The 26,665-nt window shown below is 42.7% G+C and overlaps 1 protein-coding gene across 10 annotated transcripts in view; it reads right to left on the bottom strand.

The window, feature by feature from the left end:
* Window positions 1-26,665, bottom strand: part of cep43 (centrosomal protein 43) — a 78,794-nt gene extending 52,129 nt beyond the window's left edge. For all 10 annotated transcript variants that reach the window (XR_009654405.1, XR_009654406.1, XM_060917950.1 and 7 more), the window contains exons 1-3: window positions 26,565-26,665; window positions 5,150-5,203; window positions 729-783 (exon numbers count right to left, since the gene is read on the bottom strand). Coding sequence is in view for 8 of the 10 variants with exons in the window: in XM_060917950.1 (XP_060773933.1) it covers window positions 729-783; window positions 5,150-5,203; window positions 26,565-26,648 (193 nt within the window). In the remaining 2 variants the exon portion in view is untranslated. The remainder of the gene's footprint in view (window positions 1-728; window positions 784-5,149; window positions 5,204-26,564) is intronic.

Genomic DNA, 26,665 nt, shown 5'->3' with positions numbered 1-26,665 from the left:
TTTAATGAATGATATGTTAAAAGATAACTTTAATTTTCTGAGATGTAATAAAAACATATTTATATGCCAAAGTCAGAACGTAACAGAAGTGTTGTGGACATATAGATTCTCAATTTTAACAATGTAGAATTACTTTTTGAAACATAGGAAGGTGATGTTTTAGCAAATATAATTAATAAACATGTGTAGTAGAATAAACATACACATTCTTTCAATAAGATTAACATGGTATATAGCTAGATTGAAATTAATTTGTAACAGACGCGAGATGGACAATCGTAACAGAAGTAATGTAACAGACATCATTTTGGAACTCATAGGCTTGACTTTGGCATATAAATATGTTTTTATTACATCTCAGAAAATTAAAGTTATCTTTTAACATATCATTCATTAAAGATTACATGTTTTGTGACCTGATGGTAAAAAAAGAAATGGTTTTAGGTGAATTTTTAAAAATAAGTTCATGTCCCCATTTCAGTACCCATAAGCGTGGAATCACACACACACATACATACACATATATACATATATATATATATATATATATATATATATATATATAAAATGTTATTGTGTTAGCATATTAGCATGCTAGCTGTTTGCTTTAGCTGTTAGCATGATAGCTGTTCTGCTACAGCTCATCAAGCACACTTTGCATTTCCTCTGCGGAAATGCAGTCCGGTTAATGAAAACGGACAAAAATAAGTATTAAAAAAGTAACTTGCCGTCTTTAGTGCTGAGACACTTTTTCAGATTCTCGTTTACAAGTGGAGTTTTATTCTAGTGAAAGCAAACGAGACATGAGTCAGTCATTCAGAATCTTACACATTCAGTCATATATTCACATATGGTACTAGTCAAGTCAAAAGTTTGTACACCCCTAATCATTCATAGGTTTTTCTGTATTCTCTACATTGTAGAACAATACTGGAGACATCAAAACTATGAAATAACATCTGGAATGTGTGCAGAATTATGTGGGTTTAAAACAAACAAAAACAAACAAAACCCCCACAAGTGTTAAAAACCAACCAACCAACAACAAAAAAAAAAATTTTAGATTCTTCAGCATATCCAGCATTTCCCTTGATGACTCTTTGCACACTATTGTCATTACCTTAAAGGGGAACTGAAGGCAAATTTATCATCAAAATTCTATTTCTCATTTTATTAATATCGGAATGCACTTTTGATCGCTATTTTGTCGCTGCTACAGCAAGTTATGAGTGCTTGAAATATGCTCTGTAATATATCAGTCCATATGTCAAAGCAATGGCCATAAACGAGATTCGCTGAGACCTGTGCGAGACATCGTAGGACGGAAGTAAAATGTACAGCGGAAATCAAACCCTGTGTCCGAAATCGCTCACTCGTTCACTACTCCCTATATAGGGAATTACTATATAGAGGACTATACAGTGAGCTCATTAGTAAAATGAAAAAACGTTTTCGGACACTAGTCCATCGCGCTGGTATTTACGTCATTACTGTCGCACGATTAAAACGTGCCAGATCAGTCGGCTGGTGGGTTTCAAAATAATAAATACATGCGTGTGTTTTTGTGATAAATCCATATTATACTGAGCGCATTTCACACATTAATCAATACAAAGTACCTGCAGCCTTCAGTTCTTTTAAATCAAGGCTGAATACTTTCTTCTTCACCGCTGCCTTTTATTAAATCACATTTGAGACTTTAATTTGATTTCTTTCAGCGCGATCGCAATGTATGATGGGATATATTGCTTTGGTTAGTGACCGTCGTTGTACACTTCTTTTCATGATGCATTGTGGGATACTTTGAGTGCACTATATAGGGTGTAAATAATTCTCACTAAGGCCACACCAATTCGATTAGTTGGTTCTTGGAATAGTCGCTTGAAGAAAATACAAAATGGAAAAAAAAAAAAATTTCAAAATCGACTGCAGGTTGAGGTCACGTGACGTTGAAAACCAATCAAATCGCTCCTTTCACTTTAGATAAAGACTTGTGGAAGAAACATGCCTGTGGAGGGGAATCCTGCAAAGCCTGTTTGTGATTGTTAGGATATTCAGCGAACAGAAGCGTAAAATCTTTGACAGGTGTGTCGAAATTCAAGAGGGGAAAACTTTGCACAGTTGTACTCAAGATGCCGTGAGCTTGTTACCCTGCGATGTGCCAACTTCGACGACGACTCTGTGGAGGTGGGTTTGATTTATATATTTCACTGATTGGTCAATTGACTGTAATTCAATTGTTTATTTATCTGTTTACTGGTTTGCCTGATAAAAGACGTGCAGCCAGAGCTCGCCCTTAATGCACATGGGTGGAAATAAGATAAGCTATTAAAAGAGCCATATGAAGTGTGTAACAATAATGTATTGTCTTTGTTTTGTTTCTCTATTATGAAAGCCCTCTATTTCCACCGCTAAATTTACCATCAGAGCATTTTTTAAATTTTATTTTTATTTCGCGCGCTCGCTTCATATTTTTCCTGAAAAAATCCGAGAACCAACTAATTAAATTGGTGTGGCCTAAGGTTTCGGACAGCACTACAAAATGGCATCCTCACTATCCAGTGCCCTATATAGTGAGCAGGGAGTGATTTCAGACACAGCGGTTATCAAAAACCGTGCGCGCCCTCTTTCGAATGCTGATGTAATCAAGCTGGAAGTTTTGCTTGTTTTGAATAGCAAATCAGGAAAAAACAAAGTAGGCAGTAATCATTATTTAAACTCGTTTTTGTGCAATATTTCGTTTGGAAAACAGTTTTCAAAATGGCGGCGCTGACACCTGGCTGACGCTTCACGTTTTGAAGTCTCGTGAAGATCGCGTGGATAAGCGACGCCTGCCGTGGACCAAACGAACTCAATTCAACACGGCTAAAAACTGAACAGGTCGATAAGTATAATATTTAATTGCAATTAGTTGCCAATACGAGTCATATTATAAGGTTACTAAACTGAAAACGTAATTGAATAAGACGTTAATTAAGAAATAAAGCAAGTTTAAAAATGACTTCAGTTCCCCTTTAACCAGCTTCATGAGGTAGTCACCTGGAATGCTTTTCCATTAAGAGGTGTGCCTCGTCAAAAGGTAATTAGTGCAATTTCTTGCTTATAAAATTTCCCATTTCTGTCCGTTGCCCCGGTCACAAACCAGCAACCATTTTCCACTGGTTTAATTTTCCATTCATGAGAAAAAACCCTCAATCAGAAATTAATTGACCAGAAAGAGGTTTAGAATTTTGAGTGTCAGGGTAAGAATTACAGATAAAGGCTTCTTCTTGTAGATCACAATTCTGCACCTCGAAGGCTTAAAAGTAACACATCACTGAAATCGGTCCATCCTTTGTGTTTAAACATAAAAGCCAGAATTTATCGGGTATGTTCACTTTAAACTGTGGACACCGAGCGTCACTAATGACGGTGGTGCTCGAATGCGCTGTGTATAAAGCCTCGGTCACAACTGGACGTACGATTTTTTGGCCGTGCAATTTTTGGCGTTTCCCCAAATCGCTGCGTTTTTTTTGTTCATGGAGAAAGACGCATGTTGGCTGTAAGTTTGTCTTGCAACCTGAAAAAAATATAAGCGCCCGTAGAGTTTGTTTGACATGACAAAGAACCTCTGCGGCCGGTCTGCGGCCAGTCTACAGCTCGAAAATCAGCACGTCACACGCGTGCCCTCCGTGCGTTTCTTGCACGTAGGAGCACGTACGGCTGGTTGTGACCGAGGCTTAAGAGGATCAAACTTTTGTTCAATCTCTTCAAACAGTATCATTGATATTTATACACCTTCTCATTTTTTCTCCATGAAAAATTATTAGGAAAATCATGGATTTTAGGAAGGATACAAAATTTTCCTCAGTGATCCGATCTTTCGCGGGCACGAGACAGCAAAGTGTTCAGCCGATTTTATCAGAAAATCAAGTCGACATGAGCGATTCGACCACGAGGTGTGAATCGTGAGTTTCAAGCTGACTGAACCAACAGTGAGCGAACTGGAAGGAAGCAACATCAAAACACACGGACTGGTGACGAATATCACTAATAATCCCAAGATGGTGGTGCCTGTGAGTTTGGCGTATTGCATTGTACAATGTTTAAAATAAATAAATAAAAATAATAATAAAGCTAAAAGTAAAAGCTCATCACAGTGCCGCACAAAATTAACAATATATTCTGTAAATATCTTGAATTGACGCTAGTTTTATGTAAACACTTTTAAAAGTCTTTAAAGGCCAAACGAAAACATGCTGTTCTCCCATACAGACGTACAGGAGGTTCATCAGTGCCGCGGTGGGTTCGCCGTCAAACATATTAAATGTCTGACATCAAACAGTAAATAAAAGAGAAATGACATCCATCATTCCTTTAAAGAAGAAGTGAAGTCATTTTTAAACTTGCTTTATTTCTTAATGTTATTCAATTACGTTTTCGGTTTAAGGAACCTTATATCGTGACTCGTATTGGCAACTAATTGCAATTAAATATACTTATCGGCCTATTCGGTTTTTAGCCGTGTTGAATTTAGTTCGTTTGGTCCACGGCAGGCGTCGCTTATCCGCGCGATCTTCACGAGACTTGTGCGAGACTTCGAAACGTGAAGTGTCAGCTAGGTGTCAGTGCCGCCATTTTGAAAACTGTTTTCCAAATGAAGTATTGCACAAAAACGAGTTTAAATGACGATTACTGCCGACTTTTTTCAAACTTTCCTGATTGCTATCAAAACAAACAGAACTTCCGGTGTGATTATATCAGCATTCGAAAGAGAGCGCGCGCGGCTTTTGATAACGTTGGCAGATGTCGGTCACTTTGATTCCCGCTGTACGTTTTACTTCCGTCCTACGATGTCTCGCACAGGTCTCAACGAATCTCGTTTACGGCCATTGCTTTGACATATGGACTGATATATTACAGAGCATATTTCAAACACTCAGAACTTGCTATAGCAGCGACAATATAGCGATCAAAAATACATTCCGATATTTAATAAAATGAGATAAATAGAATTTTGATTTAAAAAAAAAAATTGCCTTCAGTTCTCCTATAAGACATGAAGTGTCTTCTAATTAATAAAAATAAAGAAAAACCATTTAATTAGATGTGTCCAAACTTTTGACTGGTACTGGATGTAAATTTTATCCGTTAGACTGCTTTAAGTTACCTCCACTTTGTCCTGTTCCTCTAAAGCCAGAAATACAGCAGCTCGAAGCTCGGCCTGTAAACAGACAAACGGACACAAATCTGTTCAACAGCACTCCATCATTTGTGTAAAAAGCGTTTATAAAACAAGATCAACTGTGAGCTCCTGCTCCCTTACGTATCCCCCCCCGCTCTCGCTTATATCAGAACGCGAGCGATCGAAGGAACAGGACTCTTATTATGAATGTTGACTTCAACAAATAATGGCAAGGCAAGTTTATTTATATAGCACATTTCATACACAATGGCAGTTCAATGTGCTTTACAGAAGTAAAAACAAAAACAGTAAACAATAGAGAAATAAAATTACATAAAATAATTCTCTTTATTCTAAAATAATTAATTAAAAGAATTAAAAGAATTAAAAGAAAATAATAAGAATTAAACAATAGTAGAAATAAAATATTAAAATGAACCCTGAAACAGGTAAGTAAAGAGCAGCGTCTCTCCCCAGGGATTTCAAACAGCATCCTGATAAACTCTCATTCTGAAACAGCGTTTTGCTTCTTGAAATAGCGTCAAAATCCACCCTGTACGTTTCATAAATACACACAGTTGGTAAACAGGAAGTCGATGTGTGATAGATCTGAAAACAGTAAACATGGTATAGAGAGCGTGCACGTGACGTCACAAGGTCATGTGATATTTGTTTATCTGCCATCTTGGACGGCAAGGTCGCACATAGAACTTAGACGAACCCGTTCTAATTACTAAGTGTGTGGGAGTAGATCTTTCGAGAATGGTTATATCTTGTTCAGCATTTGGTTGTACCAATAGACAGGGCCAAAAGGAGGGCCTGTCATTTTATAGATTCCCCGCAGACGAGGAGAGACGCGCAAAATGGGTGTTCGCTGTGCCAAGAGAAAACTGGAACCCCAGTTCTAACAGCCAAATTTGTAGTGAACACTTCATATCAGGTAGGTGTGATCTTCTAATTCAATACTCCTAGTACATCTGTTAAGTTGATTTTCGGATTGAATGATAACTGCATACTTAGAAACTAGACAGTCTCTAACGTTTAAAATGGCTATGCCGAGCCCGACTACCCTGGCCTAGTCTATGACAATGTTTTATCTTTTTGGCTCATATATACCTTTGAAAGGCCAATCCATAGTAGGGATGGCGAAAACTAAAAAAAAAAACAAAAAACAAAAAACCTTGACCGACCACCGAGCCTCGTTAGCCGGTTAAAGTCGGTTAACCTACGAGTTTAAACAGTGATGCAAACAGCGGATGCGCCTTTTTCACGGCTGAATCGTGCAGATCCGATTTTTTTTTAGAGGGGGCATTGGAGTGTCTGAATAATTTCATCAAAGTAAATTCTGTATTAAAATTACTAAATGAGCAAATGCCGTTACAGTCCATGAAACATAGGAAGTATAAGTATGAGAAGAAAACAGTAAATCAGAAAGCTGTGCACATTTGCACAGCTTCCGCGCAAACGTGTGCAGCTTTCTGATTTTCTGTTTTTCAGACAGAAACATACATATTTACAACCCTGTCATTATCTGGAACTGAGTTTAGATTTCGAACATTCTTACGATAAAACGTCCTGCATAGTCTCTTTACGATAAATGTCTTAGTGCCACTTACCCGTGAGGTTATCAAGTAGACGTTCTTCTTCGGAACCTTCCAGAGGTATAGTTGGGATACCCATCCCGCAACAAAATATTTATAAGCTTCCAGGCTCTTGTAAGCTTTGAGGGCTTTGCCAGTGTAACACGATTCACAATAAAATTGTAAATGTCGTGGTAGGCCAGATCGGGCAAATCGCCGGCACCGCAGCTCTGAATTTCCCTGAACAAGGATTGCGGCAAGTTGTACGGATCTGCAATCCCCAACCTGGAACACTTTTCCACGTAATGCTGCCTCATGTCAAGATGCTGAACAAACTTAGACAAGTTATCACGTGATGTAGATGGGGTATTTTCCGAATTTTCTTGGGAATTACTCCCTGGATCCATTACGCTCGCGCAAGGTAAACAATCCTGAAGCCGTCCAATATGGCGGAGTACACACGTGCGGGTCACGCGACTGCACATCCTCTATAGAACCCCAAGCTGAAGTTTAGTACCAAGTGGCTATGATTTGTGGTAGCTGAGAAAAAGGTGCTTCGAATGGACGCAAACCAGTATATCCTTTGGCACGGGGGAATAATGACGTCGTTCTATACAGAGAACAGACATGGTCTCAGAGTAGAGTGTGACTGTACAAACTAAACACTGAAAGACCAAACCCACCCTGAACAAAGTGCATATTAATCTTTATAGATCACAAACATCGGTTCCTCAATTGCTCCCAAGATTTATGTCTGTGTAGATTCTCAGTCATCCAGGTCATAATAACTGTGGGTGGTAACAGAGAGCAACTGGACTTGCTTGAAGACGTTTCCCCTCTCATCCGAAAGGCTTCTTCAGTTCTGTCTGACTAATAGGGAGTATCAGGTATTTATCCTCTCATGGATGAAAATCAATCCTAAGGTGTGGTTGAGTCCTCCTGTTGGTGTGGGTCACTGGTGGCTGGGTGTGAACGGCCTCGAGAGTCGTTGGGGTGATCAGTGGGTTGTTGGTTCTCTCTGTCCTCCTGTGAGTCACTGAAAACAGCTGGGTTTTGGTGTGCATTCAGTTGTCTAGGAAGTGTGCCAAGGACTGCATTGTAGGTGGCTGATAAATGGTGTCTTAGACCACCACCTCTGTTCAGCGATGGCCGTTCCAGGTTGACAGAAATGGCTTCTTTAACTCCTCGCTCATACCAACAATCCTCTCTGGCTAAAAGAGCAGAAAAGGGAACATAACGGACAAGGAGGATAACGGGAACAAACGCAAGAACATTGTCATTCCCTACATTTCTGGTCTATCTGAGAAACTCAGGAGGATCTTCTACAAACACAACATTCCGGTACATTTCAGACCCAGTAACAACCTGAAGCAGAAACTGGTCCACCATAAGGACAGAATAGCCAGACACAAACAGGATAACGTAGTGTATGCAATTCAGTGCAGTGAGGAATGCACGGACTCGTATATTGGGGAAACAAAACAACCGCTTCACAGGCACATGGCTCAACACAGGAGAGCCAGTTCCTCAGGCCAGGACTCTGCTGTCTATCTTCATCTTAACAACAAAGGACACTCATTTCAGGATTGCAACGTACGCGTTTTAGCCAGAGAGGATCGTTGGTATGAGCGAGGAGTTAAAGAAGCCATTTTTGTCAACCTGGAACGGCCATCGCTGAACAGGGGTGGGGGTCTCAGACATCATTTATCAGCCACCTACAATGTAGTCCTTGGCACACTTCCCAGACAACTGAATGCACACCAAAACCCAGCTGTTTTCAGTGACTCACAGGAGGACAGAGAGAACCAACAACCCACTGATCACCCCAACGACTCTCTAGGCCGTTCACACCCAGCCCCCAGTGACCCACACCAACAGGAGGACTCAACCACACCTTAGGATTGCTTTTCATCCATGAGAGGATAAATATCTGATACTCCCTATTAGTCAGACAGAACTGAAGAAGCCTTTCGGATGAGAGGTGAAACGTCTTCAAGAGTCTTCAAGCAAGTCCAGCTGCTCTCTGTTACCGCCCACAACTCCCAAGATTTAGTTTATAATGAAGTTAACGGTTGCCAAAACCGTTCCCTGCAATGCGGTCTACGACCTGCTGATCAGAATCAGGATTGCTTTATTTTGCCAATTATGTTACACACACGGAACTCGTCATGATCCGTGCACACATGCATGACCCGTCACACACTAAACAAACTGGACAAGTGCACAGAATACTGTTAACAATAATATTCAAGAAAATAGACAACTATCTCAGAGAAACATTCAGTAAGAGAGTAAAGGAGTTCAAGATGAGATATGATGTAGTTGTGAAAATAACCAAACATGAAGTGAAAATATAATTATTTTTTTCGCGGTCTGGTTTCCATCAAATCCTGCGCTCTGACTGGCTGGCGAGCGGGTCCGTATCCTACGATACGGACCCCAGTTACAGACCTCTGGCAACTCGTTCGTTCACAACAAACAGAGTAGCATTTTTTGTCAACATTTATCTGTTTTTTAATAAGATTTATTTATAAGATTATCAAAAATCTTATAAATTTTTGCCAGCATTTCTCAGGAGAATAGCATTAATTTTACAGCATGGATAGCGATAACAGTGTTCACAGCGAAAGCGAGTTTTACTACCCTGAGAAAAAAGAAATAAAAGAAAACATTTCAGGAGAAAGCTAAAAACCTCTAACTGTTGCTAACGCTGAGCAAAAACCTGGCTGAATCCTGAATGACTCCTATTTGTATAAATAGGGGACGACATAGGCGGCAATATGTAGTTTTTTTTTCCTGCCATGGAAGTGCACTTGTATACCGAGGAGGAAGCCATTTGCATTACAGCTGTGAATGAGGATTCAAAATGGCGGCTCGGCTCGGTTTTCCCTTTCGGATGCTCTCGTTTTCTGTTAGAATTTGGTAAAGAAAAAATAAATATATTATTTACCAGCTTAAGGTCGGTCTGTATGGTGAAATACCGTGACCTCGGCCTTGAATACTGACCTCGCCCAGAGGGCCTCGCTCAGTACTTTCAAGACCTCGGTCACGGTATTTCACCATACGGACCTCCCAGCTGGTAAATAACATATTTATAAGTCAGGTCTGAAGAAACAGAAAGTCACAGAACAATTGTTTACGGTATTTAAGAGGGAGAATGATATGAACGTTGTGCTGCAGAGGAATCAGAGTCACGGTGAGAGTGTTCCAGCTTGCTCTTCACTCAGAATCAAACAAATCAGGTTCCAAAGCTTCAGCTTTCAGGATAATACCACCATGAGAAAGGGTGCAGGAAAGAAGCAGCGCTTGCACCGGAATGTTTAAGGTCTCAGGTCAATATGTGAGATCAGTGAATATTTTACGCCTTAAACACTGCAGGAGCAGCAGCAATGACCCGTGACGTCGGCACGGCAGAGAACTACAGTACTAACTTTCCTCCGGAAATTATAAATAAGATCAAAGAAGTGCTTTTTGAAATGATTCATCATGTTTATCTCACCAAGGGTTTTCTACAAAGATACAAACCGAGATATCAGTGTGGACTGCTCTTTTTGTCTCCTGAAAATATCAAAATCGCTTATTTTGGTCGTATCCTGACTTTTCCGTTTTTTTGGCAGAATGTTTGTGCATTTATTTTCAAGTAAACTGAGAAATGATTGTTATTTCTCACACTTATGAATATGCATTTTTTTTTTTTTAAAGCTAGCCTACCTTTCAGATTTTTCAAGTGTAGGTCATAAAAAGAATTTTCCCGACACCCAGCTCTTTTTGTTTAGTGACTGAAAGCAACCGAATTCAAATCACAGCCTTCCAATTTTATTAGTTTTTTTTAACTAGAACTCGAATGAATTTACCTCCACGTGGCCCTAAATTCTGTGAATTCTTTCCTGCTTCACCATGACCCAATTCAAGATACTACGTCATAAATCACGTATTTCGAGTAATGTTTAATGAACACTCAGGGTGCAACATTTACATTACACCTGAACACCTTTACTGTAAAGTCAGGACTGCGTTTCGCTGCTGCAAATTCCACAGCCACCGACTCCTTTTTTTAAAGCCGGTTACTTCAGATTTTCTGGAGAACCCTGTACTGAGTATATTAATCAGTAACGACAGTGAAAGAGTGAGACTGTAGCTCTGGGCCTCACATAGTGTCCTGAGAGTGTAAAGGGTTAAAGCTAGACTGCCTTTCAGATTTTTCAACTGTACGTCATAAAAAGAATTTTCCCCGACATCCAATTATTTTTGCTTAGTGACTGAAAGCTACTGAATTCGAATCAGACTTCCAATTTTTTTTTTTAATAGAACAATTAATGAATTTATCTCCACATGGCTCTAAATTCTCCGCTATTTTTTCCTGCTTCACCATGACCCAATACAAGATACTACATCATGCAGGACATGGTGGGCTTTCCCAATTTGTACAAGGCATTGTGGGATACAAATTTGAAACAGGAGAGAAAAATGGAGGACGTGAGTGTGTGAACGAAACGTGAAAGACCGACGACAGTAACGGAAAGAAAGCAAGAAGAAAAGACGTTATGTTATATACGAAGGAAAGGAAACGCAGGACCAAAACTAATAAATATGGGCGCTCAGCGAGCACCTCGGTGTGATCAGCTGTTCGTTTAGTGACAGAATGATGGAACTGTCAGTGCACGCTCAAAGGGAAACCTGTAGATGGCAGTAATGCAACACTGTGGATGCCAGCTGCCGTAAAACCAAAAAGAAGAAGGTAAACCTGCGCATGCGCACTTTCTCTGTCTGCTTGACTGCACGAAGCGAGTGATTTCATGCACATTATTTGCTTTAATCCCCTCAAATTAAATAACTTCCCAGCCACAGAATGGCCTGATATTTTGTGAGATATTACAGAAATAAACAGATATCACAATCACCACATTTCAGACGGAACTAAATTTAATCGATTTTATGAAATCGAAAGGTCGTCTAGGCTTAAAACAAAGCAATTCGATATTATTAATCTGATCCTTTTACTTGCAAAATCATATCCATCTCTAATTATAAACCAGGTTTTCTAATTTTCTAAAAAGAAAATCAAACAAGACATTTTCTGTTCGGTTTTGATCTGTCTGTACTGAAGGAGGTTGAATTGACAAAGTATGACCATAAGAATGCTGACCCGCTGAAGAGATTCTGCCTCACGGATCGATCCGGGAGCAAACAGGTCACAGACACGGACACGGCTGCTCAGAGATGTTTCTCAGTTTATTGTCAGACAAACATGAGTATATATTCACATTCAAGAGTGTGCTGTAGCGATGGGATTGGATAATGATAATGAGACTGATGAAGCTAAGTTATCCAAGTATAACGTAAATGGGCGATGAAGTATTACATCACTGGTTTAGACGATACTACTGTATGAAAGAAGAGACACATTATGTACCATTACATCACCCGTCAGGATCATAGTCTTATGAAAAGAAGAAAGACGTCACTGATCAACATCACCTTGATTAATCAGAGAGCAGACTGTACCAGCGAAGATAAAACAAGGATTTAACTAACCAAAACAATTAACCAGACCAGCCAGTTCCAGTTCCAGCATGCCAGACAAATATCTCTATCATTAACTCACCTGAAAAACCTAAAAATAAGAAGGCTATTTTATCATCATGATCGTCATTTTCCCCTAGTGAAGTTCTACACTCAAGGTTTTTTTTTTTTTATTGTCAGTTCAACCATATACAGTTGGTACAGTACACAATTGAAATGAAAACGTTCCTCCAGGACCATGGTGCAACATTAAACATCACGGGACTACAAAGTGCAGACAACAAGGACAGCACAAACACGACAACTCACACAAACAACAGTACATCGCCAACCACTGGTCACTGATAATGTACAGAAAGTTGAGTTTGCGTTTTGAGGTAGTATTCTTCATTTGCACGTGACGTCACAGCTAATTCTGCGTGAGGCTTTGAACCGGAAGGTGGCCATGTTGGAGGATCCACAAACTCACACGGCGCACATTTACTATAGAAGAGACGCGTTACGCTCAAGAATTCCTTTTGTTTCTTTGCTATGCCTTAAACACTCTGTGCTGTAACTGGATGCGGGTTCAACTCTATTCGAGACAAGGGGACTTAAGTTCTTTAGAATTCCAGCAATTATAAATAATCAAGGAGAAAAAAAACAAGAGTTTTGTCCACGGAGCGTAGACGTCACTGACTGTCCAACATAAACCGAGCTGATCTCAGCGATGAGAAAGCAAAAACCACACGAGTCTGCAGTGAACATTTTATCAACGGTAAGTGCTACGAACTAGTTATTAATGAAAGATCGTAATACAGTAAGCTCTCAGTATTCGCGGGGGTTAGGGACCAAACATGGCCGCGAATAAGCCAAAATCACGAATACGTGTCACACACCCCCCTCCCCAAAACTGCTCTTTATGTAGCGCACGGTACTCTCGTTGATGCCGTATCGAGAAGTCCTACCATCTCCTGCAGCGTCATTACCTTCTTCTGGCGCTTAGGTTCCTTGGCAGGAGCCTTAGAAGATGCAGAGCGTTTAGGAGCCATTGTAGGGCGTAAAAATTATTAAAAAATACCAAGAATGCACAACACGTGAACAAGTCTGAACTACGGGAACCGCAAGACTGTACTGTACAATGCGCTCATTCGTATCAGCCAATGAGCAGCAGCCCGCCATTCAAACTTCAGCCAATAGCGAGCGAGCATTCGGCTCCGAGAATGTAGCAGTGCGTAAACGTTCGCAGTGCATAAACGTTCGATATGTTCGGCGCAAGTGACCGCGAATCGCTGAGATTTCCGCAAATGTATAGGAGATATGTTCTATATAAAATCCCGCGAATTCACATATTGAACCGCGAATAGGCGGGGGTCTACTGTATATAAGAAATATCAGATCGTTTAATAGCCTGGTCGTGCAGAAACTCGCCGCGATCGAGTGTGTGATCCGACAATCAAAGGCTTCTACGATTATTTCATTTTAAAAAGAGCTGTATATCATTTTTGATGACGCTGCTTTTATTTTGCTTTTTCTTTCCATTAGTGAAACCAGCTGATCTCGACAATTTTACGGATCCAGACTGGGCTCCGACACAAAATACGGGCCACAACAAAATCAAAGATGGGACTAAAGCAGCAACTCGAAATGCGAGGCTTACAGAGCGCAGAAAGAAACGCAGAACTATTGAAGAATCTTCCCAAACGATCACAGAATCAATCGAACAAGATTCATGTCAATCCCCGACCTCAAATCCTGCAGCCTCGTCGCCCGGTGAGGGCTCTTTTAGAACTAAATATGTTCTATAGTGTGTTAGATACCGGTCTTTTGAAGCAGACAAAATGGTTGTTTTTAAAATAGATTTGAGAAACGACTACAAGCTTCTAAATGGAACTCCTCTTTACCTTCCAGCCTGTACTCTTACTATTGTGTGTGTCCTGTATGTATATCATCCAACACTGCAGCGGTCAATGACACAAGCAGTTTTGGTCACGTGGTTGCAAACAAACAAACAGAAAATAAATAAATGTAAACATTGAGTATGTGATAGGTTCTGTTTCCTTAGGGTACTTCCATCAGGATTCAGCAGTTGCTTAAAGCAGATACGCAGAGCCATGGCCTCACTTTCGTTTATAAATGCCTTGAGACCTCAAGAATGGCACAGGAATAGTTTTAAGCGTTAACAATAAATCTAGTAATTTTTACGATTAAAGTGATTTATATAGGTAGCCGTCTGAGTGAATGACCTTGACATCCGTAATGTCACCGCAGGAAGTCTATCGCTCTCATCGCCATTTCCGCTATACTAAAACACAGAGCTGACTGCAACTCCGATCCTCCATTTTGAGCTAATTTATTGCCATGCCACGTAGATGTGTTACTGGCGGGTGCAGCAACACAACAGAAGGTGGATTTACGTTGCATTCATGGCTCAAGAATGTTCAAACTGCAAAAGATCTGGACGCGTTTTGCGAGAAGTTCACGGGCACACTGGGCGCCTACGAAGTGGTCTCTCCTCTGCTCTGCACATTTTACTGAAGACTCATACGAGACCCCTGATCTGTTGAGGAGCGTTGGCTATAAGCCCATATTGAAAGAGGGTGCAGGACCAACAATTAAAGAGAAATAAAACAAGAAAAGAAAGGCATTTGTTTTGTTTTTTTAAAGGGAAGTTCAGTTGCTCCAGTCCTCCCGGAGCGTAAGCCGAGGGTTGTTGGTAAAACCCGGGATGGAATGGGACGGGACATATCGCTCGGGCAGTGACCTCCCTGTGGTTGTTGCTAAAACCGGTGACATCCCGTTCCGTCATGGATTTTAGTAATTGCCTGAGCTGAGCAGTAATGGCGGAGTACACAGTATGGAGAGAATGAGCGGAGCAGCCATCTTATTTCTAAACTGGATATTGCTGCCATCTCGCCCTTCTGTGGAAGAAGCGAATGATCGGAGAACTGAACGAACAACTGAAAGTCAGATTGTTTCAAAAACAATCAGCCACAAGATCGGCCTTCAAGAAGCGACAACACAGATGGGTAAGCTCCGACTCATTTGGATAAAAAAAAAAAGTTTACCTGCATTTAGATTAATCCATGTAACTTGTATTGTGTGTTTAAGTTAGCGGTATAAGATTATTTAATTTGCTTCAGAATGTGATCGTCTCAGTTCATCTGATTATTTAATGAGACTTTTACGTTTTATCAGTGAAAATGCCTGTTGCATAAGTTATAGCACCCATCCTGTTTTAATGAGAGTCAACTCACAATCAGTGAAGTCAAATCAGTCTTAGTTGAGCAAGTCGGTAACACTATTTCTTACTTTCACTATAAATTATTATTTATAAGACTTTGGTCTATAAATACATGTCTCTGGAGTCGCCCGTGGTGAGCGGCGGTGGGCTGGTGTGGGCTTGCTTATAGCTCCCCAGCTCAGCCGCCATGTGTTGGAGTTTACCCCAGTGAACGAGAGGGTCGCCTCTCTGCGCCTTCGGATTGGGGAGAGGGCTCTTGATGTTGTTTGTGCCTACGGGCCAAATAGCAGTAGAGTATCCGGCCTTCTTGGAGTCCCTGGGAGAGGTACTGAGGGGTGCTCAGACTGGGGACTCCATTGTGCTACTGGGGGACTTCAATGCTCACGTGGGCGACGACAGTGACACCTGGAGGGGCGTGGTTGGGAGGAACGGCCTCCCCGATCTGAACCCGAGTGGTGTTTTGTTATTGGACTTCTGTGCTAGTCACGGTTTGTCCATAACGAACACCATGTTCGAGCATAGGGGTGTCCATAAGTGCACGTGGCACCAGGACACCTTAGGTCGGAGGTCGATGATCGACTTTGTAGTCGTTTCATCTGATCTCCGGCCCTATGTCTTGGACACTCGGGTGAAGAGAGGGGCTGAGCTGTCAACTGATCACCACCTGGTGGTGAGTTGGATCCGCTGGCGGAGGAGGAAGCTGGACAGACCTGGCAGGCCCAAACGTATGGTGAGGGTCTGCTGGGAACGTCTGGCCGAGCACTCTGTTGGGGAGGTCTTTAACTCCCACCTCCGGGAGAGCTTTTCCCAGCTTCCGAGGGAGACGGGGGACATTGAGTCTGAGTGGACCATGTTCTCTACCTCCATTGTGGACGCAGCTGTTCGGAGCTGTGGCCGCAAGGTCTCCGGTGCCTGTCGTGGCGGCAATCCCCGAACCCGGTGGTGGACACCGGAAGTAAGGGATGCCGTCAAGCTGAAGAAGGAGTCCTATCGGGCCATGTTGACCTCCGGGACTCCTGAGGCAGCCGACGGGTATCGGCAGGCCAGGCGTGCTGCAGCTCGGGCAGTTGCGGAGGCAAAAACTCGGAACTGGGAGGAGTTCGGGGAGGCCATGGAGAAGGACTATCGGTCGGCCTCGAAGAAATTCTGGCAAACTGTCCGGCGCCTCAGGAGGGGGAAGCAGTACTCTGCCAACACTGTTTACAGTGCGGGTGGGGAGCTGTTGACCTCGACTGGGGACATTGTCGGGCGGTGGAAGGAATACTTTGAGGATCTCCTCAATCCCACCGTCATGTCTTCCACTGAGGAGACTGAGGCTGATGACTCAGAGGTGGACTCGTCCATTACCCAAGCCGAAGTCACTGAGGTGGTTTGCAAGCTCCTCGGTGGCAAGGCACCGGGGGTGGATGAGATCCGCCCTGAGTATCTCAAGTCTCTGGATGTTGTGGGGCTGTCTTGGTTGACACGCCTCTGCAGCATCGCGTGGCGGTCGGGGACAGTGCCTCTGGAGTGGCAGACTGGGGTGGTGGTCCCTCTTTTTAAGAAAGGGGACCGGAGAGTGTGCTCCAATTATAGGGGAATCACACTTCTCAGCCTCCCAGGGAAAGTTTACTCCAGGGTACTGGAGAGGAGAATTCGACCAATAGTCGAACCTCGGATCCAGGAGGAACAATGCGGTTTTCGTCCTGGTCGTGGAACACTGGACCAGCTCTATACCCTTCATAGGGTGCTCGAGGGTTCATGGGAGTTTGCCCAACCAGTCCACATGTGCTTTGTGGATCTGGAGAAGGCATTCGACCGTGTCCCCCATGGTATTCTGTGGGGGGTGCTTCGGGAGTATGGGGTTCGGGGCTCTTTGCTAAGGGCTGTCCGGTCCCTGTACGAACGGAGCAGGAGTCTGGTTCGCATTGCCGGCAGTAAGTCAGACCTGTTCCCAGTGCATGTTGGACTCCGTCAGGGCTGCCCTTTGTCACCGGTTCTGTTCATAATTTTTATGGACAGAATTTCTAGGCGCAGCCAGGGGCCGGAAGGAATCCTGTTTGGGAACCACAGGATTTCATCTCTGCTTTTTGCGGATGATGTTGTCCTGTTGGCTTCTTCAAACCAGGACCTTCAGCATGCACTGGGGCGGTTTGCAGTCGAGTGTGAAGCGGCTGGGATGAGAATCGGCACCTCCAAGTCCGAGGCCATGGTTCTCGACCGGAAAAGGGTGGCTTGCCCTCTCCAGGTTGGTGGAGAAGTCCTGCCTCAAGTGGAGGAGTTTAAGTATTTCGGGATCTTGTTCACGAGTGAGGGAAGGATGGAGCGTGAGATCGACAGGCGGATCGGTGCAGCCTCCGCAGTGATGCGGTCGCTTTACCGGTCCGTCGTGGTGAAGAAGGAGCTGAGCCAAAAGGCGAAGCTCTCAATTTACCGGTCGATCTACGTTCCGACTCTCACCTATGGTCATGAGCTTTGGGTAATGACAGAAAGAACAAGATCGCGGATACAAGCGGCTGAAATGAGTTTCCTTCGCAGGGTGGCTGGGCGCTCCCTTAGAGATAGGGTGAGAAGCACAGTCACTCGGGAGGAGCTCGGAGTAGAGCCGCTGCTCCTCCACATCGAGAGGAACCAGCTGAGGTGGCTCGGGCATCTTTTTCGGATGCCTCCTGGACGCCTCCCTGGGGAGGTGTTCCAGGCATGTCCCCCCGGGAGGAGGCCCCGGGGAAGACCCAGGACACGCTGGAGGGACTATGTCTCTCGGCTGGCCTGGGAACGCCTCGGTGTTCTTCCCGAGGAGCTGGCCGAGGTGTCTGGGGAAAGGGAAGTTTGGGCTTCCATGCTTAGACTGCTGCCTCCGCGACCCGGTCCCGGATAAGCGGAAGAAGAAGACGAGACGAGACTTTGGTCTATAGCTGTAAAAGGCCTCGGCCTTAAAACCGGCTCCCGCTGTGACGTCACGCACTCAGGGCTGGCTGGCTCAACGGAGCAGCTCCAATCACAACTTTGCGGTCGATTTTAACTCTCAAAAATATATTTTTTTATTCCTATTTATGCAGCACACAAGAGTCAAGGATGGAGATACTATCCACTCAGAAATTTATTTAAAAATAAAGGTTCTGCGTATCTGCTTTAAAGTCTGATTTTGACATCATTATATACCGTATCTGCTGGGCATCTAACCTCAGCAAATTCTCGAACCTAATCCATTTTGGTGACCTTGCATCAAACAGAAGTTGTTTGTTCAGTTCCCAGTTTATCCATATGACAAATGTGTGCGATGGATCTTCGCTGGTGTTCAGAGCAAAATAGCTTCATCACTAAATGTATGGTTTTCCCCAAAGCGTTTTAGTGTATCGAGCCCGATCCGCTTGCTCTGCCTGCCGATATGCTTAGTCGCTTTAGTTAAAACCCAATACGCTTAGATTTATACCGATACCGTTAAATTTCCTACCCACAAGTAACGAGATACATAAGAGAGCAAATAACAGATCCATTTACATATTGACTGATATTTGTGTTAAACAAGCCGTCTTTTTTTCCAATGTTTGTGTTGATTCTGTCAAAGTAATATGCTCGCGTGGTATGATGTAAACAAACTGTAATCTGTTGGCTATGTCAAGATCGCATGTTCAAACTGTCCAATAAAAATATCGAAAGAAAACGTCAGACATCCCGGAATTTTCCGATTCATTATAAGCGATCTCGTTGGCTGCCAACGTCGTCCCGCACCAGACGGACAAAGCCGACTGATTTTAATCAGCTAGGAGAAGACTCGCTGGACAATTTGATCCACATCAGCATGGATGACAGCGAGATGGACGCTGCCCAACACTGGGCCAAGCAAAAGCCGAGGAGAATTAATCTGCTTTAAAGGAGCAGAAAACTTAATCCATTAGTTTGGGTTTGCAGAAAGATTATGTACTTATAAACACTCACCAAGTGAAATTGTCCAAATGTGTCAAATACAGCATCATTTCAAATAATAATCATAAGCAGTTTTGGCAGTGTGATGTCACTGGGATCCGTTTAACAAAAGGCGGCTCCGGATTATTCTTTTGTTAAAGGCTCACCGTGACCTCACACTGCCAAATACGCTCATCATTATTATTCGAAATTATTCTGCATTTCACACTTAACAAATTCTCTTCATGAATGTGTTTATAAGCACAATGTTTCTGCAAACTTAAATGTATGAATTAAGTTTTCTTCTCCTTTAAATATGTTTTAATCTTAATCTAATCCATTTAATAAAGTGCCAAAATTTAAACTTTATAATATGCAGTTGCCTTACTTTTCTTTTCAGTGTATATCTTAGTTATACATATATTACGGTAATTGCATCCGAAACATTCTAAATCATTACAGTTATAGTAATACAGCAGCTTATTTTAAGGTGGCAGGTCTTAGGTTCAGATCCCTTTGTGATCAGCAGGAGGTCATGATGATCGATTCTCTTCATTGGGTTGCATAAGATGGAACAAACCACTGGTCATATTTTCATGCACATTTTTGTTACAACACGACTTGATCAGAGATAATTAAGGGATCGCCGTAGATTTTCAATCGATCGTAGACCTCAGTAATCTATAACAAAACTTGCATGTTGAACTTTAAGGTGAAATTTCAAATGTGTCTACATTAATACAGTTTAGGTGAGAAATCATTGAAACACTGGTAAAATCGATCCTATAATCATCATGGATCTAAAACCTCTCAGAGACCCTGAAAATGCACCTGAGAGCATCCATTTTCAAAACATTTCCCGGGAGGGGCCACGCCCCCGCACCCCACTAGTTTCACTTAATTGTCTGTGTTTTATCATGCCAGAATTTAGGGCTTTAATTTTTTTCTGGGGAAAACACTGGAATGTATACAAATACTTCAGAATTTTTAACATCCAAGTCCTCTTATGGACCCCCCCCCCTTTACTGGGTTTATTGTGTTGCGTTTTCTGTTGTTGTTGTTATCACTCCTTCTGTATGACTCTTTCATACTTGCCAACCCTCCAGATTTCAGCGGGAGGCTCCCGATTTTAGCTTCCGTCTCCCGCCTCCCGATCGTATTTGTTAAAAACTGGATAATCTCCCGGTTTGGGAAATCCCTACCGCCAAGTTAAAAATACTCCTGATTATGTCCAATCAGAATCGTATGAGAAACACTGCTGACGTCAACTGATTTTTAACCAATCAATGAACAGAACGACAGTCACTTCCGTAACGTAGGATTCACTCAGGCTGTCCGACATTTTTTTACAAGCAGTCGTTCATCATGGCCACTAAACCCAATACCACACGGCAAAAATATGAATGCAAATCCCAGGTTGCATGGGAGAATGAATTTCCATGGATAAGCAAATGTTCGACCAGCCAATTACACATTTTAAGGTAAAGATACGTTAAATCAGAATATAATGGACATTTGAGTGTGAAATTAAACTCGTCTTCCATAGCATTTCAGAAACAAACTGTACAACTTCTAAAGTGTTTAGTGAAATTTTGCACGACAGAGAATTTGTTTGGTGAGTGTATCTGAATCGTGTGGTCGTGTCTTAAGCCTAGGTCACAACCGGCCATACGTGCTCCTACGGCCGGTCTACGTGCAAAAAACGCAAGAAACACACGGAGGGCGTGCGTGTGACGTGCTGATTTTCGAGCCGCAGAGGTTCTTTGTCATGTCAAACAAACTCTACGGGCGCTTACATTTTTTTCCAGGTTGCAAGACAAACTTACGGCCAACGCGCGTCTTTCTCCATTGAAAAAAAAAAAAAAGCAGCGATTTGGGAAACACCAAAAATCGCACGGCCAAAAAATCATACGTCCGGTTGTGACCTAGGCTTTAGTGCTATTTTGAATTTATGTTTGCAAGTTTTAAGTGAAAGTTTACAAGTGAATTATCTGGAAAGTGATTGATTTTGATCGAGTTTTGAGGTTTTAAGTGAAAGATTACTAGTGAGTATTTTGGTCGTACTAAAATTTTGCATTCGAGTGAATTTCTTTGTGGAGTATATTTTGATATTATGGTAGTATTTATAGTGAATCGGACACAGTCTCAGTGTTTAAGTCTCGGCTGAAAACATATCCGTTTAGTCAAGCCTTGTGTTAATGTTGTTGATGAGGTAAAGGAGTAGATCTGGAGGGTCCTCAGACAGAGTGTTTTGGTAAACTGGGATGTATGGATGCTGTCAGTCCCCACTCGCTTGCTCACTCGAGTTTGTTGACGGTGTAGTGGCTGCTGCTTTATGTCCCGGGGCTCCCTCATGCCTGTGTTACCTTCTGGCTCTCCCCTTTTAGTTATGCTGTCATAGTTAGTTGCCGGAGTCCCTGCTTGCACTCAGCACAAAATGTATACTGTTCCTACTTATTCAGGTGACACTGGGCATACCTAACAACCTGTGTTTTCTCTCTCTTCTCCCCCCCAAATCTGTCCCTCTGAGTTGCATGTCGGTCCTGAGATCGAGATGCTGAACCTCTTCTGCTCCTTGGACCTGCCTGATCCATCCTGGTGCCCTACATCTGGTTAGAGTCTCATCACATTGCATCGCTCCTGTGGAGGGCGACCCCATGTGGACAGCTGGGGGTCGCGCCTGGAGGACGCTCTGGACTCTTGCAGTAATGCTTTTGTGGCTGGGGACTGCAGTCGACTTGCTGACTTTAGGGCTGCAGTTGTCGTGAACGGTTTTGCGCTCGGGTTTCCGTCGGTGAGGGTTTATAGCATCAACGAAACTGACTTCATGTTAAAACTATTAATGTTATAGTCATGTTGTTGCCCAAATGAGGATGGGTTCCCTTTGAGTCTGGTTCCTCTCGAGGTTTCTTCCTCATGTCGTCTGAGGGAGTTTTTCCTTGCCACCGTCGCCACAGGCTTGCTCATTAGGGATAGATTAGGGATAAAATTAGCTCATGTTTTAAGTCGTTCAAGTTCTGTAAAGCTGCTTTGCGACAATGTTTATTGTTAAAAGCGCTGTACAAATAAACTTGACTTGTGCCATTTTTAAATTTTGTTTGAAAACTTTCAGTCAAAGTTTGCAAATGAGCAAATTCCTCTGATGCATTCCGATAGTATTTCTAGTGCTTTTTAAAAATTCTGTCGGAAAGTGTTCAGTGAGAGAGATGCATTTTAGTCGTACTAAGACAGTGCAGTATTTATTTCATCTCATCTCATTATCTCTAGCCGCTTTATCCTGTTCTACAGGGTCGCAGGCAAGCTGGAGCCTATCCCAGCTGACTACGGGCGAAAGGCGGGGTTCACCCTGGACAAGTCGCCAGGTCATCACAGGACTGACACATAGACACAGACAACCATTCACACTCACATTCACACCTACGCTCAATTTAGAGTCACCAGTTAACCTAACCTGCATGTCTTTGGACTGTGGGGGAAACCGGAGCACCCGGAGGAAACCCACGCGGACACGGGGAGAACATGCAAACTCTGCACAGAAAGGCCCTCGCCGGCCACGGGGCTCGAACCCGGACCTTCTTGCTGTGAGGCGACAGCGCTAACCACTACACCACTGTGCCGCCCATATTTATTTAACTGAGTTATTATTTTGGTTAAATCATATTTTATATAAAACTAGAGAGAGAGAGAGAGAGAGAGAGAGAGAGAGAGAGAGAGAGATCTATTTTTATATGAGCTTACAGAAGGAAAAACACATTTGCTGCAATCCAATAATACTTTTCACTGTGACTATTTTAAGAAATGATAAACATTCTTCTAAAGCATCACTTGTGTTATTTTCTGTGGGTCTCCGTATGGATACAATATTCAGGCAGGAGATTTTTCAGCTCAAAATCTGATTTAAGACTTCCCTTTCAGTGTTATTATATTAAAATTCAAGACGAGTATTATTTCAGATTTTTCACTCTGAGCTCTCTCAGGCCTGATACATGAATCCCATCACCTACAGGAACTGATAGAACAATATCAACAATTCAAAAACTCTTTAATTGTATAAATCTCAAATGGTTTGCAATTAATTGGGATCCAGTGTTTTTATCATTTCAGCCACACATCAGACCCTCGCCCAACTGAAAAGGTCTTTCACGCACTTTTCTCCCCCAGGAGAATTTTGAAAAGTTGGCAAGTATGATGTGTTTCACAGGTGAGTTGTTTGTTTTTTAATTAACGTCATCAAACTTACCTGCTTACGTCACACCTCAGCCTAGGGTTGCCACCCCTCCCGTAAAATACGGAATCGTCCTTTATTTGGCAATTAAATCTTGTGTCCTGTATTGAACCGATACGGGACACGATTTGTTCCGTATTTTCATAAATCTCCAATACACATGTCTGTCTCACACATATCAACACTAAATCTAACAATAATGAACAAAATAAAACAGGAAATACTCTGTTGTGGGATCTAGCCAGGACATAAACCCCTCCACTCTGCGTCACGCTCTGTGCGTCTGTGCCCGGCTGCCTGCGTCACTGTGTGTGGCGCTGTCACGGTTGCCTAGAGACAGACAACACACACCGGCGCTGCTCAAAAAACCCGGGCCTTTTAAAAATGTCTGCTGCACCCGGGACTCCACCACATCCTCAAAAGCGTAAACGCTTACAAAAATACAGACGTGAGTGGGAAGAGGCACATCCTTGGCTGCACAGCGTGAGTGGAGACGACGACAGAGCAAACCGTAAAGTCTGTCGGCAAGTGTGTTCAGTGGCGGACGGTGGGCTGTCTGACATTAGACAGCATTCGTCAGGAGAGCAACACTGCAGATATGTAAGAACACAGAAGACACAAGCGTCAGTGTCGTAGTTCTTTATCCCCAATCATCTCCTGAGAGTGATGCGGTATGGGACATTATGTTATGATTGTCGTTTGTTTGATTGATTGAATTAATGATCATTCATCTGTCCGACTGGACGTGTTAAAAAGGATGACAGAGTTGATCCACAAATCAAGCTCTCACTAAATCTCAGCACCTCACTCACTCACTGCCTCTTTTCCACCAAATCAGTTCCAGGGCTGGTTCGGGGCCAGTGCTGGTTCACAACTCGCTCAACTTGCGAGCCAGCTGAGAACCAGTTTGCTTTTCCATCGCTCGCGGTGCTAAGGGAAGCCACGTCATTACGTCGCTGTATACGTCAGTTACGTCGCTACGTTTGCATAAACCTTGGCGCGAATATCGAAGCAAAAACAACATGGAAGAAGCAGCAGCAACAACAATAATAATAAATGACTAAGCATTTGTACAGCTGCGGCTTCTCGTTGCTTAAAAATGGCGATCTTTCGCGGTCTTGTTATTGTTGTTGGTCTTAACAACTCCGCCCCCCCAAGCGGTTCTTTCCTCTGGCCCAGCAGAGAGTTGGTGCTAGCCTGGAACCGGTTTTTCTGGCCCCAGAGCCAGTTCTTTGTCAGTGGAAACAGAAAACCCGGTTCCAAACTAAGCGCTGGCCCCGAACCAGCCCTGGAATTGCTTTGGTGGAAAAGGGGCATCAGTCACACACAGGACCCCGGTCTTCCACACTCACCCCGCCCCCTCGCTTTCTCATCCAACCACGTACTTGCCCGTCCTATACACATTCACTGACAATCAGAAAACACACAACATCATTATTATGACATAATAATAATAATAATAATAATTATTATTATTATTATTATTGTTAGCGCACTCTCTAAGTAAAAATGTCCCCAAGGTTCACAAAGAGAGTCCCTACACCAAGAAGAGTTATGCACTTACATTTACAGTGATATTAAGTTCTCAATATATTTAGATTATATTTTAAAAGTTCACTGTTGCCCACTTGTACATTATACATTTTTACAGCATTGGCAATAAAGCATTTCAAGTAGTGCTGTCAAAAATGTCGCATTATTAACGCGTTAACTTGACTCAATTTTAACGGCGATAATTTTTTTATAGTGAGATTAACGCTCTGTGACATGATGTAGGTTTTTCATAAGCTTTTGAAACTGCCAGGAACTTGGAACAGAGACTTTGCTTAGAAAACCGATAGCAGCTAGACTGTAACGCCACGCCCCGCACAGCCAGAGTCCTCTGCCCCCCCCAAAGAACCAGCGCGGGCAGGGCGCGCTAGTAGAGATGGGATTTATGGCTCTTTGACGGGATCCGCATCTTTGTGATCCGTTCTTTGAAAAGAGCCGTTCAAAAGACTGGCTCATTTGGCTCTTTTTAAATATTTATTCAGTTTTAAGAAGACAGCGTCTAAAGAAGCCAGATCCCTCTGAACTGTAAACTCAATGCTATCCCAGAAATCCTTCCTGTAATATGCAAATTTGGCCACCTCTGATTGGACAGCGCGACGCATCAACAGGCAGAAAGTGTAAAAGTACACAATGTGTTAAGTGAGCTGAAACAGTAAAGATCAGATTCAATGCAATATTTATCAACGAATAACTTAAAACTTAATATAATAGTGTACTTTATATTATAATCAAGCATGTCAAGCCTACCGGCACTGTGTAACCTGTCTCTCTGATTAGAGTTGTAGACTAACTCAAACAGTAGATCATTTCACTCATGGTTCTCTTGCTAGTCCCGCGCCGGTGCTCGGCTTAGGTTTCACTTTGCAGTGGCTGTGTCAAGACGTGTTATGCTTTGCAATAAAAAAAAAAACATTGGTACAAAGCAAGCCCATTCACTTTTTTATGCTGATAAGAGAATTACAATGGTCTTTTATGTGACAAAGATGCGCGATTAATCGCGAGTTAACTATGACTGTCGCGACATTAATCGCAATTAAATATTTTAATCGCTTGACAGCACTAATTTCAAGCTTTAAGTCTGAGTAATTACTTTCCTGATCACCCCTTTAATAAAAACACCTACAAAACATACCACTGCTGTGGGCACCCCACCCACCCCATGGGAGTCGTGCCCGGGGTGGTCATGGCCCCAAGGAGCCGTGGTGGGCGTCCCTTATTCTCATTTCTGAATGGTGGCAGCCGGGCCGGTACCTCAGCCGCTGAGCTGAGAGGCTGTTTGTTTGTTGTCATTCCCTCTGACTCGGCAGCTAACACAGCTCATGAGCTACAACTCTATCACTGACTTCCGGGGATAAACACCAGCGTCAGCACGGCGTGTTCATTTACACTTATACACAACAAATATGAAATTACCTTAATCTTGTTAAGAACGCCGCTGTTTTCCAAATTTTGAATCAGAAGGTCTCTGAGCTCGGTGTCTTCTTCTGTGGCAGACATCTTTAATTCCAGTCACG

Source organism: Neoarius graeffei, chromosome 3 (assembly GCF_027579695.1).
Source record: "Neoarius graeffei isolate fNeoGra1 chromosome 3, fNeoGra1.pri, whole genome shotgun sequence".
In the NCBI taxonomy this organism is placed as follows: Eukaryota; Metazoa; Chordata; class Actinopteri; order Siluriformes; family Ariidae; genus Neoarius; species Neoarius graeffei.
Note: the sequence above shows the minus strand (reverse complement) of the source record. Positions and strands in the feature narration are given on the sequence as shown.